Source organism: Melanostigma gelatinosum (assembly GCF_949748355.1).
Source record: "Melanostigma gelatinosum genome assembly, chromosome: 15".
Lineage (NCBI taxonomy): Eukaryota > Metazoa > Chordata > Actinopteri > Perciformes > Zoarcidae > Melanostigma > Melanostigma gelatinosum.
In genome coordinates, this window is record NC_136648.1 from 18,092,663 (window position 1) to 18,109,817 (window position 17,155).

General features: G+C 44.3%; 1 protein-coding gene across 1 annotated transcript; it reads left to right on the plus strand.

Moving 5' to 3' along the window:
- The first annotated feature begins 2,395 nt into the window (after nt 1–2,395).
- Nucleotides 2,396–8,940, plus strand: ednrba (endothelin receptor Ba). The gene is made up of 8 exons (XM_079284810.1): nt 2,396–2,633; nt 3,223–3,703; nt 4,605–4,717; nt 5,449–5,653; nt 6,165–6,314; nt 6,882–7,015; nt 7,149–7,257; nt 7,643–8,940. The coding sequence occupies exons 2-8, from the start codon at nt 3,290–3,292 to the stop codon at nt 7,775–7,777; spliced, it is 1,260 nt and encodes a 419-aa protein (XP_079140936.1). The 5' UTR covers nt 2,396–2,633; nt 3,223–3,289; the 3' UTR covers nt 7,778–8,940.
- The last annotated feature ends 8,215 nt before the right edge of the window (nt 8,941–17,155 follow it).

Here is a 17,155-nt window from a genome sequence, read left to right on the forward strand (position 1 = left end):
AAAGGCTGTTGGCGCATTTCACACATTTCACACGCGTGCCTCATTGGATCTTTGTGTGACCGGAGAAATTGCTTTACGATGCAGAGAGTGGATGAAGGGAAAGTGTGACAGAAACATCACTTCCAACATGTTCATCCTTGTTAGTAAAGTCACAAAGAGAGAACTAAGCACGTGGTGTGACACCAGGGAGAGGAGATTCATAATAACAATAAGAGTTACTATATGCTCATTTTGAACCACCATACTGCATATATACATATATACATATATATATATATACATATATAGAGAGATAAAGGCCTACACGTATAGTGCACAATGCTCTGAGGAAAGTTATTTTAAAGTAAACAGCAACTCATTCTGGGTTACAGTCATTGTTAAAGTGATTTAAAAGTAAGTCGTGATATCTTATTGTTCCCTCACGCAAAATTGGGGTGTGGTCCCATCACATTTTTAATTGTTCGATGTTAATATTATATCGGCAGTGGGGCAGGTTGTAACAATGGGACTCCTTGTGTTTAGAGTTATTGGAGTTATTTATTTTGCACAATTCAAACAACAAAATTTAAAATAATCAAACATAACAGAAATAAATGAATCACAGTGCAGGAAGAGACAGAAAGCCAACTTGGCTTATTTGAAGCCTCCACCTGTACAATAATAAAATATTACAAAGAAAAAATAAAATATGCATAAGACATTACATTACAACAAAACAAAGAAAGAAAGAAAAGGAAAAATATAAAATAATGTAATTGTGTCGAGTGTGAGTGAGCGTGTGTGTGTGTAATATAACAGCTAAAACAAGAAAGACAAAAACTAATCCATAAACAAACTGTTACAAAACAGCAATTAGATGTTCTTTCACAGAGGGACATTCTTTTGTTAGGTGGGAAAAGTCATTCCATACCCCACTTTGACATCGATTTATTAATTCTGTGGTTTAGTTGGAGGTGTTGGAAACATTGCTGTTGGCAGTAGACACGTGAGGGTCACAGAATTTGTGAGCGGAAACTTCAGGGAGAAATAGTGTAGGTGCTGAGACAAAGTGTTAGAACCTTTCCCGGTCTCGCCCTACTGCTCTGAAATAGAAGACAGGTGTCCATCCTTGACCATTGTCCCATTTGGAAAATAAACCAAAGTGCCAAAGTTATTTAATTCTTGATGTCTAAAAATGTGACGTCAAGCAGCTCTAACATGAAGTTTTCTCGCCTCAGAAAAACTCAGGATATATTTTAATACTGGCTCATATAAGTAGATATCTTTGTATGGTTTCAGCCACGCTAGTAGCTCTGGAGATAGCAATGTCAGTCCATCCACCACTTGGGTCCAGACTGAAATATATCGAGCAATATTGGTTGATTGCAATGAATGTTTGCACAGACAACAGAGGATGAATGCTACAGACTTTGCCGATCCCCTGACTTTGACTGTAGCGACAGGACGGAGTTGAAATTTTTGCCGTTTCAGTGAAAGTTTCAGCTACTGGATGTATTGTCATGACATTCTGTATAAATATTATAAATGATATAACGCCATCGTCATGTCAATATGTCACCTTGGGCAATATTTTGGAGTTCGACCAACATTCTACCTTATGTGATAAAGTAGTGGACAAATACATGTTTTGCTTTTAAAATGTCGACAAAAATGTATATCTTGCTCAGCCTCTTTAATTGTTAAATGTTTTTTTTTGCTGGTCATATATTCAAAACTGATTTCCAAATACTTTGACAACTAAACTGTTAAGTTGTGTTGTTAGGCTCCCATTGCAAACAGGTTAAATAAATGCTGATAACATTGACCGTAACCTGAGAAATACCTGAGATTTGACTGATAACAAGTTCTATTGTTGTAGCACGAATGTGTCTTTCATTACAATGAGGAGCAGCTCGGCGAACACGGTGCAGTGAACTACAATGTGACTGCACATTGACAGCCTGATAAGGCCCAAGTGATAATTGATTGATGTGGATTGAATGAAATGGCTCGATATCAAATGCTGGTCGTGTTTCACTGTTTGTCTTATAAAAGAGAACAATGGGAGCTACACTGAAACACTTTATTATGACAAATGAAATAGCGATGATCCCTAGAATATTAATGGTTGCCAAAATAAAAATGAAGTACGGCACTCTATAAACTCACCATTCAGTACCAACAACACAATATAATATATATATATTTATAAATATCTTCATGAACTGATTTATGATTTTACCCAATTGCCTCCATTAGAGCGAGGGCGCTGTAATGAACACTGATTAACTTGTAAACATCCTGTCTGTCGTCCTCGGTCTCCCTCCAACCCCTCCTCTCCATGAGAAGAGGAGGGGTTGGAGGGCAGGGGAGAAACTCTGCAGACTCTTGACACTGTGTTCACTGAGACTCAGCGGCCAGTACTGGAGAGGAGTGAGCATACCAGAGGAGCTTCTGGAGCTTCTGGAGCACAGAGCTGGAGCTTTTTCACTTTGACACCAGTGACAGAGGAGGATGACTGGAGCGTCACTTCAGGAACAGCATCCCTCCGATCTGGGAACTTTTCTCTGTCCTGAGAGCTTGAAAGTTACCGGAAAAGAAAGTTTGATCTGAAGAGGCACATATATTGGATTTCTGCTTCGGCTGCGAGTTAGGTAAGTAAGAGCTTAAACTGCTGTGACTGGAGAACATTAATTGATTGATTTAGGGACTGTAGGAAAATGATTGGGGTCTTCACTTTTAATCAAAAACCAAGGCCTTCTCCAGGGTTATTGATGTTTACTTTGGACTCCTATTGACTTTAAACTGTAATACCCTCCCCTCATTATGTCAAAAACGTTCAAATGTGATAACTTCTTTAATCATGTACCGGACAGAACTGTTGTCTCCTGCTTATGGAAAAGTGCCTGCTCTCACAAAAAAAGTCAGACTACCCTATCTTTAGAAAAATAATATCTTCCCCCTTTTCTGACCCCGCCCCCCCTCTTCCCCTAATAATTGTTGTAAAGTCCGTAAACTAAAAATGACCAACATGTTTCTGCAGGGTGTGTCTGCGTATTAATTGTGAGTTGTAGTAAGTTTATCCAGCTGGGGATGGCAGCTCAGTGAGCTTAAGTCACTTAATAAACCCTGGAGCCCTAATGTGCCTCCTAGACCGTAAGGATGTTTTTTTTTCATAAAGCGTAATATTCCTGTAGTCAGAACAGGCCTGAATGCAATACTTTCTTGCAAATTGTGTTCCAGGCACACCCAAAAAGGATCAGTTGCGGCCTTGTTGGATAAAAAACACATTTACAAACTAAACTGCAGGATGAAGACTCATCTCCTCTGCTGGGAGTTGCTCCTCTTGGCGGGTCACGTCCTTCTGGCCAGTGGGCAGCTGGAGTCAAAGCAGCAAGCGCCCCAGGACATTCTGGCTGTTACACAGAGACTTGGGCTCATAGAGAGAGATGTGCAGGGCCTGGTGAGGCCCAACATCACCATTCCCCGCCGCCGGCTACCTCCCATGTGCACAGGGCCCACGGAAATCCGAGACACCTTCAAGTACATCAACACGGTGGTGTCCTGCCTGGTGTTTGTTGTGGGCATCATAGGGAATTCCACTCTGCTGAGAATCATCTATAAGAATAAGTGCATGCGTAATGGGCCGAACATCCTGATTGGCAGCCTGGCACTCGGAGACCTGCTGCACATCATCATCGGCATTCCCATCAATGTTTACAAGGTGAGCAATACCATGGTAGAGCGATCGTTTTGGCCTGAACAGTGTTTTTATTTGTCAATTCAAATCTCCCTCCGATTTTCAATTCATTTTTGATGCAATCTTATTTGAGGTCGTATGCAAATATTTTGCTGCATATTGGATTTTAATTATTTTACACACACACACACACACATTCTTTCATGACACACTTGTCTGCAGACTCACACACTCACTGTTGAAAGGAGGCTTTCTCCATGTTATTACTTTTCTGGATCCTGAGCCCCTCTGTATCCCCTTATGGCTCTGCCATGTTATCTGTTGAGCTCATTGTGTGTGTGTGTGTGTGTGTGTGTGTGTGTGAGTGAGAGAGAGAGAGAGAGAGAGAGAGAGAGCGAGCACGAGCGCGAGAGAGAGCACCAAAGCTTCTGTATATTTGGGTAAGGGGGGTAGGCATGTTAAAACAACTGGCTGCTGTTGCATACCAGAGCCCGGTGAGACAGTGGAGGCATGGGGAGATACAGGGCTACATGTGATTCCAATTGATCCACACTCACATTCCAGTCACTCATACAAAGCAGACGTGGAAAGTTTTAATAGTGTACTGGTTTAGCAGAGTTCTGTTCTCCAGGAGCTATATTACCTGCCTGAGTTACCTTGCATTGAGGCCAAACAGGGGCCTCGTGTTTTCAAGAAAAGACCAAAGAAATGTAACCTGACAAAAGAAAAAAGAGGTCTGGATAATCACAGAAACCGATAACTTCAGGTTCACGGATATCTGGTCAACACTGGATCCCCAAGGCTGGAGAGAACAGCTTGGTGCCAGACGATTTGCTTCACTCCCTCTCATGGTTTAACTCTGTCATCAACTCTTTCTGCCTCTCTCTCTCTCTCTCCCCCTCTCTCGCTCTCTCTCCCGCATCAGCTCCTGGCAGAGGACTGGCCTTTCGGCGTAACTCTGTGCAAGATGGTGCCGTTCATCCAAAAAGCCTCCGTGGGGATCACAGTGCTGAGTCTGTGCGCTTTGAGTATTGACAGGTAATCAGGGTCCCAACCAATGGACCGCCTGCTTTCATCTTCTAACGTGACGTAACAGTCATGGGGTTACAGAAACATTGTCAGAGCGGTGACTTCTGACCTCCTTGCTATACCGGCTGCTTTTAACTTTGCTGATCGATACATTTACACTTGTTCTGTTGCACTTGTCAAGCTCGTCTGGTTCAGACCGTCAACTACATTGTGAGCTTGGAATAACGACTTTACTGATATTTGTTATTAAAATCTAGTTATTTTTATATTCCTATTCTTTAGATTACTGTTAGCTGCATGGTGTTGAAGTTTTATTTTTTTAAAGCTAGAATATGCTGTTCAGTTTTGTCAGTTGGGATACGCGAGGGATTTTTGATACTATAATTATTTGAAGAATTGTGTAAGATTTAGAAAATACGTTTATCTTTAATTCATGCGGAGACCACTCTGTCTGTACGGTAAATGTGAAGCTGCAGCCAGTACAAGGTTAGCTTAGCTTAGCATAAATATTGGAAACAGCTAACCTGGTGTATAAAATAGCAGGTTGTGGTTTTATTGAGCTTTAGAGGTCCATGCTAGCTCATTTAAGTTAACTGGCTGTTGGCATTATTTGCCCTACAGACATGAGAATGGATCTTCTTGGAAACAAAATGAATAGGTGTATTTCCCAAAATGTCAAACTATTCCTTTAACTCATGGTAATTTGTTGGTTGACTGCCTGCACACGTTGGATCTTCCAGGTATCGCGCCGTGGCCTCCTGGAGCCGTATCAAAGGGATCGGCGTTCCAAAGTGGATGGCTATCGGAATAGCGCTCATCTGGATAATATCCATCGTCCTGGCTGTGCCGGAGGCAATAGCTTTCGACATGATCACCATGGACTACAAGGGAGAACACTTGAGGATCTGTTTGCTGCACCCCATGCAGACAACCGACTTCATGAGGGTGAGCTGTGACACACATACTCATATAATTCAGTGTGCATAATACACAATGACATGTACAAACACACAAGGAGATGCAGATGTATGTGCGTGTTGGCTCGCACGCTGACCTGCGTATGAATATATGTGCATGCTTACCATATTGTGAAAGTCTTCTTGGCTATATTGGGGTCACACAGAGTTTACAGACGGCGAAGCATCGTTAAATAGAAAGAAATATCACAGGAGATATCGCTCTCTTGGCAGGAGCCTACGTGTGTGTAACGTGTGCGTTCACGTGTCTCTTTAAAACAACTGTGAACCGTTTTTGATTCCACTGAGGTACTTTGATAAATTGATTTTTAAATGAAAGTCAAAAAGTGAATTTGAGACACACCCTTGAGTCTCCCCCGGTCCAGGTCAGACTGGGGATACGTCCCTTAAATTCACTTCTGAAATGTTTCACCTTTAACTGTCTCGTACAGATGCTGGCGCATAACTCACATCGCTGTTCTCCTGTTTCCTCTGTGCAGTTTTATAAATCAGCGAAGGACTGGTGGCTGTTCAGTGCATATTTCTGCCTGCCGTTGATCTGCACTGCTATTTTCTACACCCTGATGACCTGCGAGATGCTAAGGAAGAAGAACGGAGTCCAGATCGCTCTCAGTGACCACCTCAAGCAGGTTCGCTGATGGCTGACGTGTCATTTACCCCATTCTGTTAGTGGCTAGTGACTGTCCTCACATTGAGCGTTAAAAGAGTTAAAATTAGATTTTACTTATCAGTGGCAGGGCAAGCACAAAACTGACCCAAGGGAATCTGTTATGTTCAAAACTTAACATAAGACCAGTCACAAGCGTGTCCAATAGAAGCGATAAAAGCTACAATTTGGCCTTATTACCCCACCTTGGCAATTTAATGTACTTCATTTGTTTTGATTTATTAAAACAAAAACCTTGAGGCAAAAACTTTCCAAGGATATAAAACTTCTTTGTGTACAAATTTCACCATGTACACTATCTGTCAGTACAATCAGTTACTACATAGTCGTAAAATGTTTACATCTGTTATACTTTTTTGTTGTCCTTGTTTTTTTTTACATTTTTTCCAGTTCATTTGTAAATTCTGTGTATGTACGTGGAGAGCAGCGACAAACCGGAGTCAAATTCCTTGTATGCATACATGGCCTATAAAGCGGATTCTGATTCTGATAACTAGCCAGTGATTGATGTGTGTTTGTGTGTGTTCAGCGAAGGGAGGTGGCTAAGACAGTGTTCTGCCTGGTGCTGGTCTTCGCTGTGTGCTGGCTGCCTCTCCACCTCAGCCGTATCCTGAAGCGCACCATCTATGACGAGAAAGATCCAAACCGCTGCGAACTGCTCAGGTATGGAAGACAGGCCATGTTCCACAGTGCACAACAGAGAGGACAGAGCAGACATGACAATTTAGAAGAAGAACGAATCACCCTCCAGGCAGGGAGAGGTAGAAGACTAATGCGTCTCTGCAACTGTTTTTAGTTTCTTTTTGGTGTTGGACTACATTGGCATCAACATGGCATCCATCAACTCCTGCATCAACCCAATCGCCCTCTACGTGGTCAGCAAGCGTTTCAAGAACTGCTTCAGGGTAAGGTGCAACTTAGTTGGCAACAATTGTGGTTATGCAACTTTGTTGGTCGGGCACTGTAACTTCTTGTGCTAAGCTAAGCTAACCGGTTACTGACAAACATCTAACTAAGAAAGAAAAAAATGCACTAAAATTCACGTGCGGCCAGCAACAAAGAAGGGAGGTCAGATAAAAACATACACAGAGGGAGCCATTACTCCACTATATCTTTGTGTAACAAATAGTTGTTTGCTGCTATAATAACGTTCAGAATCTCCAATACAGCTCCTTTAAGGCAATAACAACAAAAAAGAAAAAGAAGGAACTACTTGTTCCTTTCTTTTGCCATATGTTTCTCTCAGCCTACACTTCATAATCCCTCTCACCACCTTCCTCCCTCCTCTAGTCCTGCCTGTGCTGCTGGTGCCTACCGGCTGAGATGTTGATGGATGAGAAGCAGTCGTGCATGAAGATGAAAGTCACAGAACGAGCCTCCGACCAGAGCAACTCCCGCTTGACCAACAAGTCCACTACCGCCTGAGTAAGAAAGGAGTAGATATGACAACAACAACAAAAATAAATATTGAAGTGTGGATGACTGAATGAGGATGCGCGCTTATTCTTGTTCCATCTACAGCATCATGTGAAGTCTCAATCAACTTTTAACCAAAGTGCATTTGGAGATCAGATCTTACCTAAAACTCTTTTTTTATATTGGACCACTGCACACTCTCCCTGTCCAAAACGAAATAAGCAGCAGTGAACTCCAAAACACTGTATTCTTGGACCACAAGAGTGAGACGTGTGTGAGGCAGTAAAACTGCCGTTCAAAATACCAAATATCGAGAACTAAGGCGGGGCAAAGTTCAGCACAAGTGTTTTATAAAATTGGGGGTCAAGGGTCGATTAACAAAGACAGCTCATCAGGCTCTCGGTCTGGCAGTTACTTTGACGCTATGAACCTCGCAATAAGTTACGCATTACATTCGAGTGCGACGCTGCGTTCCGTGTTGCTACCTGCAGCGGCTTGGAAGAGATTAAATCCAATGAGCTTGTTTGAGATTTGTTTGCGTCATTTTGTTACGTATTTCTTTGCATATATGTATGTATTGAGAATTTTTTGCATGCTTTATTGTTTGTTACTTTAGTGCTGTAAGAGCCATATTAGACTCGAGATGTGATTCAGTAACGAAAAATGTTGAAATGCCCCTTTAGTTCGGCTACTGACTACGTCATGGCCACCAGCCCTCAGTTGAGGTTAATGGGTCTGCGGCTCAAGACCGTTGTGCCAAGTTGAGCACATGTTACTTTATTGTTGAGTGAACTTTTAAAATGCAGTTACTGCCTCTGTGGACTCATTTGGAGTCAAGCTTATTGCTAATACACAGACTGTAACAGTAGCGGTAATGGGGATTACCGGACAGAGAAGATTGCCGCTACAAGTGCCTTTAAATGTATCGTCTCTGTGCCATTTCCCCACTGGTTATTGAACTACTGATGTTTTCAAGCTGTGCAATGTCAGCTGTGTGACCGTTCTGTTATTGTATTATACTGTTCAATATTGGGCCTGTTCTTGAGGCTTCCAAGTGTATTTGCGCTGCATTATCTTAATCTGACTCCTTACTTTAGCTGGTATGACAAGAGGTAGGGGTTTCTTTTTGAAAATAATAAAAGGAATATAATAAATAAGAAGCTAAGCACTTGTATACTTTTCAAAAGAAAAAAAAAGGGAAGCATAGATTTTCAGGCAACTATCTGTTCAGAGATACAGTCACAATCAATTATGACTGTGAATGTTCTAGCTTTGCCTGTTATCCTGGCCTGATTGTGTGTGTGTGTGTGTGTGTGTGTGTTTGATTTAAGTGTGACGGCAAGCGGCATCATATGATGGTGAATACTAAAAAAGACTTACTGTGAACGTTTTCACTTCACACACACACGGAATGTTCCTTCGGGCTAAACCACTGTCACGCATGTCATGTTAGCTGTCAAAGGCGCTCTCTGTCCTGTGATCTCTCCCCACCCCTTCCCGACTTGTGTCTTCATCTCCTCTCCTTGCCTTCACTCCCTCTTCTGCCTGTTTCTTTGTTCTTTTTGAGGGACTCTTCCCTCTGCTCTCCCCTCATTTCTCTTCCCTTTCCCTCTGAATTCCTGTCTCCCAATAACCCCTCTGCCTTTATTCTTCCATTATGGTTTCAAACAATTCAGTGTGGCTGGAAATTAAATCAAACCTACTGCTGTAAGTGGCCTTAAGTGAAATAAATCACATTTAGCACATTCCTCTTTAAATCATTCCCTCTTCTACTCCCAACTGTGTTAAACTGATGTATCTGCTTGTGGATACAGACGTTGGCCCTCTACTGATGTGATTGATTGTCCTCTAAGATCCCTGCTACAAAAAGAAACAGCCGTAAAAAGTTGCAAAGAATGTAAATGTGGTGCAGTGAGCTAGTTACCGAACATACTTTAAATCAAAGTGCAATCAGCTCAGGGGCAATTTAGAGCCTCCTTTTGCTCCACAAATGTGTTTGAAAAGAATATATATATTGGCCCAGGCAACGTTGATTTAAGGTGATTTAAGAGGCTGTAAGAACAGTTGTGATCTATCACAGAGTTTAAGATAACACTTATAGGATTCACTGAGTCAACCTGCATTAAAGGAATGGTTCGACACTTTGGGAAATGCGATTATTTGCTTTCCAGCTGAGAACTACTTGAGACTATTGATACCACTCAATGTATGTAACCTGCAATAAATGCGCCACCGCGAGCAGCCGGTTAGCCTCTAATCTGGTTTAACCCTGTTGAATATGTACAAAATCCAGCAGGTTGTGGTTTTTACACGTTGTTATGTGACCATTTCTTGGACGGACACAGTAGCTCGCTATGCTAAACTTAGCTAACCGGCTGCTGACACTGCTTCTTTTACCAATCACGGTACGCGCTCTGGAAACGGACTGAAAACAGCTAGCCACGCTCTATCCAAGGGTTAAAAAAAATAACTGCCCACCTGCACTGGTAATTGCCACTGTGTCTTGATGTGTTACTTTGCTCTTCAAGGGATCAAATAAACTAGATATAACATGTTCATTTGAAAGCTTTAGAAGTGCTGGGAGGCAGATTTTGTTAGCTTTGTATAGAGCAAGGCTAGCCTGTTTCCAGCTGCTCCCAGTGTTTATGCTAAGCTAAGCATATCTTGAGTGTAGCTTCATCAGCATAAAAACATGAAAGTGGTATCAATCTTCTCATCTAATACTTGAAAGAAAGAAAGGAATGAAATGCATTTCCCAAAATGCCAAACTATTGCTTCAGAGGAACAGTGCGGCACTTTTTAACTTTCCATCTAGACTTCCACATTGAATGCCAGTAAACTCTGCCCAGTTCAGCCAGAACTACGGTAATATAATGCTACAGCAGTCTATTCTAGAGTTAATTTCACTGTTATTGCTATGAGACAGAAAATAGAGGACAACCTGCAGCAGATTGAATGCCGAAAGGTTAATGAGAGACCGCGCATCATTCAGCAATAAAAACTACTGTAAACTTTTGATAGACTTCTCTGCGCTCAACACGCAATGTGGACTTCTCTTTTTTTAACTGCGTTGAACATCGGGACTGTATGTCCTTCTCAGCAGACAGACATGCGTGTGCAGTACATTTGGACACCACACATGCACGAACAGACCACATACCAGTACACACAGTTTGTTTTCTCCTCCCTATAGTTTCCGAGGCCAACCCACCGAGCTGGGACATGGCAGGATTGGAGGGTCGATGTTTTCAGTCTGAGGGGTTGGGGCTGTGAAAAGACCTGGTTTGACCCCTGTCAGCTCTTTATCCAAACATTCTTTATTTGTTTTTCTACCCCAGCAATCCACCATTTAGCATATTTACACAGCATGTTCGGCAGACAAGTGCCAGCGAACTACATTCAGAAACAATTATCAGCAGTTGGTTGAACATGATATTGGACTTAGCGTTCAAATATTTGACCGGCAGTACTTGCTCCTTTTCTTTTAACCTTTTGGTGCTCATAGAACAATCCTGCATGGCAGACCTATGCAAATAGACGCATGTAGCTTCATCTGTTATCCAGATAAAGCTCTCACTCCTGTCTCTTTCACCTCAGCTGAATGCACTGCATCTGACAGAAATACCTTGAAATACCTGGCACAGTTCTTGATGTGCAAGACTTGCTGGCTTCCTCCTTAGTTTTAGAATATTTATGCAAGATTGATAGCACAGGGAGGAGAGCTTTCAGTTGGGCTTAGCCCTTCCACGGATATTTGGGAAGAAAACATGCTACATTATGTGCGTTTGTAGTTCAGCCATGGAGATACTTCTAGGGAAAAATGTTGAACCAAACTCAAACCAAAAACCTCACGCTGCCGACGAGAACACACACAAAAAAAAGGGTTTGTGAGTTGGAGTCTCTGTATTATGAGTGAGTAAAAAATGCACACCACGGTCCATGAGAGTGTGCACGCGTGTGAAAAAAATGCTCTCCGCAGATTTGTCCGATTTGAAGTGCTGTTTGTTTTTGGTCACACGTCATTGATTTCACACTTCAAAGAAGGGTTGATAAATTACACAAAAAACGCAACTCGTCACTCACTTTCACAGATGTAGAAATGTCACACACTTACACACACACACACACACACACACACACACACACACACACACACACACACACACACACACACACACACACACACACACACAGTGCAGCAGCAGCAGAAGGTGAGCAGACTCGGCGAGCAGAAGGAATTCGTCAGACTGACATCCCGTGGACTCTGGAGCGCTTCTGTCATCCATCTCTCCCTCAGTTCTACATGCAGACTTGGTGCCACAGTCCTACTCTGTTACTGTACCTCCCCTGCAGTGCTTATTGGCCAGAGTGCGCAGGTCGGTCAGAGACAGCGGTACAAACGTGGCGGTTGTCATCATGTAGCTTACAAGCAGGTAAATATGCAGATGTTTGCAGCTTGTCAGTGAGGTCAAATTAAAGCCATATATAACAGACACATAAGGGCTACAACTAACACACTTTCAGTGTCAATCAAGCTGATAAATATTATCACCTGTTTGTAAAATGTCAGAAAAAAAGTTTGGGTGGTGAGTGGAAATGAACCCTTGGTAAAAATCCGCCATCTTGCACCGCCATATTTCTACAGCAGCCCAGAAAGAACAAAGCAAACAGTGGCTCTCGGGCCATTTGTGTTTTCACGTCGGCCACCGCAGTTCTCCTACACGCTTGGCACACGGGAGAAGTTTCAGTTGGTTGCAATCTGCAACCTCACCGCTAGATGTCGCCAACTCCTACACACTATTCCTCAAATAAAACCCAAAACAGAGACAGAACTGTTGTCCTCTGCATGTGTCAAAGTGCACCATGTTGCCCAAGTGAAAAGTCTTTTTGAGGTAATTAATTATGTCATGATTAACTATATCGCAATGGGAAGGCTGAAACTAAATATAATTTCAGTACGAGAAAAAAGTCACATAACCTCACCTACAGCTAAACGAAAACTTTCAGTACCCGTCCTCTTTTCTGACCCCGTCTCCTCCTATAGTTATTTCCATACAGTCCCTCGTCGTTTCAGCTCAACACATGTTTATTTTGGGGGTTCATTTGATTACTTCCAGGTAATTTCTCAATAATCCTACCACCCTCCTTCCCTGTCACTCACAAACACATATGGACATGTTGTAATAATAAAACCCTACCCTCTGTTATAAAAATGTTATGAGAGTTCACCTGGTTTTGAGCCAAACCAGCACATTCTTGAAGCTGCCTGCTGTTGCAGAAGATGGGAAAAATGTAGAAAAAGATATGAAGGTTATACTTTATTCATTCAGCTCTTTATCCAAACATTCTTTATTTGTTTTTCTACCCCAGCAATCCACCATTTAGCATATTTACACAGCATGTTCGGCAGACAAGTGCCAGCGAACTACATTCAGAAACAATTATCAGCAGTTGGTTGAACATCATGTTGGACTTAGCGTTCAAATATTTGACCGGCAGTAAGATAAAATAAAATAAGATAATCCTTTATTAGTCCCTCAGTGGGGAAATTACAGGATTACAGCAGCATTGCTCACAAGTAAATAAAATAAAAGATAAAAATCAAGTAATATAAATAAACTAAACAGTAAACAGTAAAACAGTAGTAAAATAAGACAGTAAAGAAGAGTATTAAATATACCAGTATATACAGAATATACAGACGGAATAAAAATAAGCTAAATACTTAAACGTATTGGATATTGCACGGGATTGCACGGATTAGATATTGCACCAGGTGAATGAATTAAAGTGTTCAGAAGTGTTCAAGTGTTCAAAGTGTTAGTGGTCTAAACGAGAGAGCAGTTTGTTGTGCAGCCTGACAGCAGCGGGGAGAAAGGACTTGCGGTACCTCTCCCTCAGACACCGGGGGTGAATCAGCCGGTGACTGAAGGAGCTGTGCAGAGCTTTCAGAGTGTCCTGCATGGGGTGGGAGGCGTGGCTCATCAGGGATGAGAGCTTCGCCATCATCCTCCTGTCTCCCACCACCTCCACAGTATCCAGTGGACACCCCAGCACGCTGCTGGCCTTCCTCACCAGTTTGTCCAGTCTCCTCCTGTCAGCTGCCGCGATGCTGCTGCTCCAGAAGACCACTCCATAGAAGATGGCTGATGCCACCACAGAGTCGAAGAAGGTCTTCAGGAGTGCTCCCTGCACCCCAAAAGACCTCAGTCTCCTCAGCAGAAAGAGTCTGCTCTGTCCTTTTTTATAAAGAGCGTGAGCGTGGTCAGTCCAGTCCAGTTTATTGTTCAAGTGAACACCCAGGTACTTATACGACTTCACGACCTCAATGTCCAGTCCCTGGATGCTCACCGGTGTCGGAGGAGGGCGTTTACCCCGGCGGAAGTCCACCACCAGCTCCTTGGTCTTGCTGGAGTTGATGTGGAGGCGGTTCCGCTGGCACCATCCTAAAAAGTCCTGGTTTAGTTCCCTGTATTCTCTGTCATCATCGGCGGAGATGAGGCCGACGATTGCAGAGTCGTCAGAGAACTTTTGCAGGTGGCAGTTGGCAGAGTTATGTTTGAAGTCCGAGGTGTAAATGGAGAAGAGGAATGGAGCCAGAACGGTTCCCTGTGGGGCCCCTGTGCTGCAGGACACCCGATCTGACTCACACTCCCGTATCCGCACATACTGTGGACGGTTGGTGAGGTAGTCCAGGATCCATGCAGTGAGGTGGTGGTCCACCCCGGTCTGCTCCAGCTTGTCCCTCAGAAGCAAAGGCTGGATGGTGTTGAAGGCACTGGAGAAGTCGTAGAACATGACTCTCACAGTGCTTCCAGCCTTTTCCAGGTGAGCGAGGCATCTCTGCAGCAGGAAGATGACGGCGTCATCCACCCCGATGCCGGACTGGTAGGCGAACTGAAGTGGGTCCAGGGATGAACTCACCAGAGGGCGGAGATGGGCAAGGACCAGCCTCTCCAGGGTCTTCATCAGGTGGGATGTCACCACCACCGGCCTGTAGCTGTTGAGGTCCTTGGGCTGCAGGTTCTTTGGTACCGGTACCACGCAGGATGTCTTCCATAGCTGTGATACTTTCCCCAGCCTCAAGCTCAAGTTGAATACGTGCTCCGCTATCCCGCACAGCTGGTCTGCGCAGGATTTGAGGAGCCTTGAGCTGATGCCGTCTGGACCAGTGGCCTTCCTCGCCTTGATCCTCCTCAGTTCCTTCCTCACTTGGTTAAGGGACACGCTGGGGGGTGGGGTGCTGTGTGTTGGAGTGGGGGTGGGTTGCTGGTCGTAGAGTGCCGAGTATGAGAGGTGTGGAGGGGAGCAGAGTGCTGTGGGAAGGGGGGGGGGTGGAGGAGGGGTAATAATCCACAGGGGATGCAGATGATGGGGGTTGCAGCAGCATGGAGGTCTGGGTGGGGGGGAGGGGTGGATGGCTGGTCAAATCTGTTAAAAAATAAGTTCAGCTCATTCACCCAATTTTGGTCCCCCTCAGGCTGTTGGTTGGGCCCCTTGAATCCAGAAATCGCCTTGAGGCCCTTCCAGACCCCGACGGTGTTATTCTGCTGCAGCTGGTCCTCCATCTTCATCCTGTCGACATCTTTCCCCTCCCTGATCTTCATCCTCAGCTCCCTCTGCACAGTACTCAGCTCCTCTTTGTTGCCAGATATAAAAACCCTCTTCTTCTCCTTGAGGAGGGCCTTTATCTCCGGAGAGATCCAGGGTTTGCCATTTGAGAAACACCGTACAGTCCTGGTGGGTACGGTGTTCTCAACACAGAAGTTAATATAGTCCGTGATGCAGTCGGTGAGACCGTCGATGTCTTCCCCATGGGCATCACTGAATACCTCCCACACAGTTGTCTCAAAACAGTCCTTCAGAGCCTCCTCGGCGCCATCGGTCCATCGTCTAACCGTGCGGGTCACAGCTGGCTGCTTCTGTGCAAGAGTTGTGTACACAGGCAGGAGGTGCACCAGGTTGTGGTCAGATCTGCCCAGGGGAGGGAGAGGTGATGATATGTATGCCTCCTTGGTGTTGGCATAAAGAAGGTCCAGTGTTTTATTGTCTCTGGTGTGGCATTTGACATACTGGGTGAATGTGGGCAGAGTGGAGGATGGAGGGGCATGATTAAAGTCCCCAGAGAGAAGGAGGAGGGCATTGGGGTGTTGTGTCAACAGCCTGCTTGTCGCTTCAGCGTCAGCAGAGGGGGGGATATACGCAGCCACCACAATAACGTGCGAAAATTCCCTAGGCAGATAGTGTGGCCTCATGCTAACCGCTAACAGTTCAATGTCCGCTGTGCAGGTCTGCTCCTTAACAGTGATGTGCCCAGAGTTACACCATCTATCATTAACAAACACTGCCAGGCCTCCTCCCTTCCTCTTACCGCTCTCCGTTGTCCTGTCCGCCCGTATGATGCGGAACCCGTCCAAAGTAGCGTGCGTGTCCGGAGTTAGCTCGGTTAGCCACGTCGCCGTAAACACCATGAGGCTAGACTCCCGGTATTCCCTCTGATGGCGAGCTAGCGCCGCTAGCTCGCCCATCTTGTTGGGCAGAGACCTCACGTTTCCCATGATGATGGAGGGGAGGACGGGTGTGTAGCGTCTTCTCCTGGCGCGACGTTCCGCCCCCGCACGGCATCCCCGTTTCTTCCTCCTCAGCTCGCGGGGAACAGCGGGTCTCTCGTCGGGTAGCACCGCCGCGTCCCGGAATGCTAACAGCTGGTCCCTAGCGTAGACAACTGGACCATGGCTGCACGCTGGATCCCCAGACACGGAGGTGCAAATTGCAATAAACAGCAGATAGACCACGACAAGCTCGACGTGTCTAGCTGCCATAATGCACTGATTAAGAACGGTAGCTAGTATGAGAAAAAAAAGAAGAAGCGAAAAGTAGTAACAAAAATAACATAATATAAGAAAAAAGCTAAGTAGTGAGCGGGAGCTACTGTAAAAGGCAGCCACTCGTGCAGCGCCGGAAGTACTTTCTCCTTTTCTTTTAACCTTTTGGTGCTCATAGAACAATCCTGCATGGCGTCTATGCAAATATAGACGCATGTAGCTTCATCTGTTATCCAGATAAAGCTCTCACTCCTGTCTCTTTCACCTCAGCTGAATGCACTGCATCTGACAGAAATACCTTGAAATACCTGGCACAGTTCTCGATGTGCAAGACTTGCTGGCTTCCTCCTTAGTTTTAGAATATTTATGCAAGATTGATCTTGCCTTGTTGGTCCATATCCAGCCACAGATATTGGATGCATAAAATATAGATCAGATTAAAGGTAGAACAATCTTTTCAAAAACTCTGTTCGTTGCACAAATTTGAAATTTTCAAAAGTTTAAATCCTCACAACCTAATTTTCTATAGCATGTATTCCAACAACACGTCGGTTTCTACTCA

Bases quoted from the DNA above. Each gene is read 5' to 3' on its own strand.
- ednrba (XM_079284810.1), top strand. From the start codon at position 3,290: ATGAAGACTCATCTCCTCTGCTGGGAGTTGCTCCTCTTGGCGGGTCAC. The intron at 3,704-4,604 runs GTGAGCAATACC...CTCCCGCATCAG, and splicing joins TTCCCATCAATGTTTACAAG to CTCCTGGCAGAGGACTGGCC. The intron at 7,258-7,642 runs GTAAGGTGCAAC...TCCCTCCTCTAG, and splicing joins GTTTCAAGAACTGCTTCAGG to TCCTGCCTGTGCTGCTGGTG.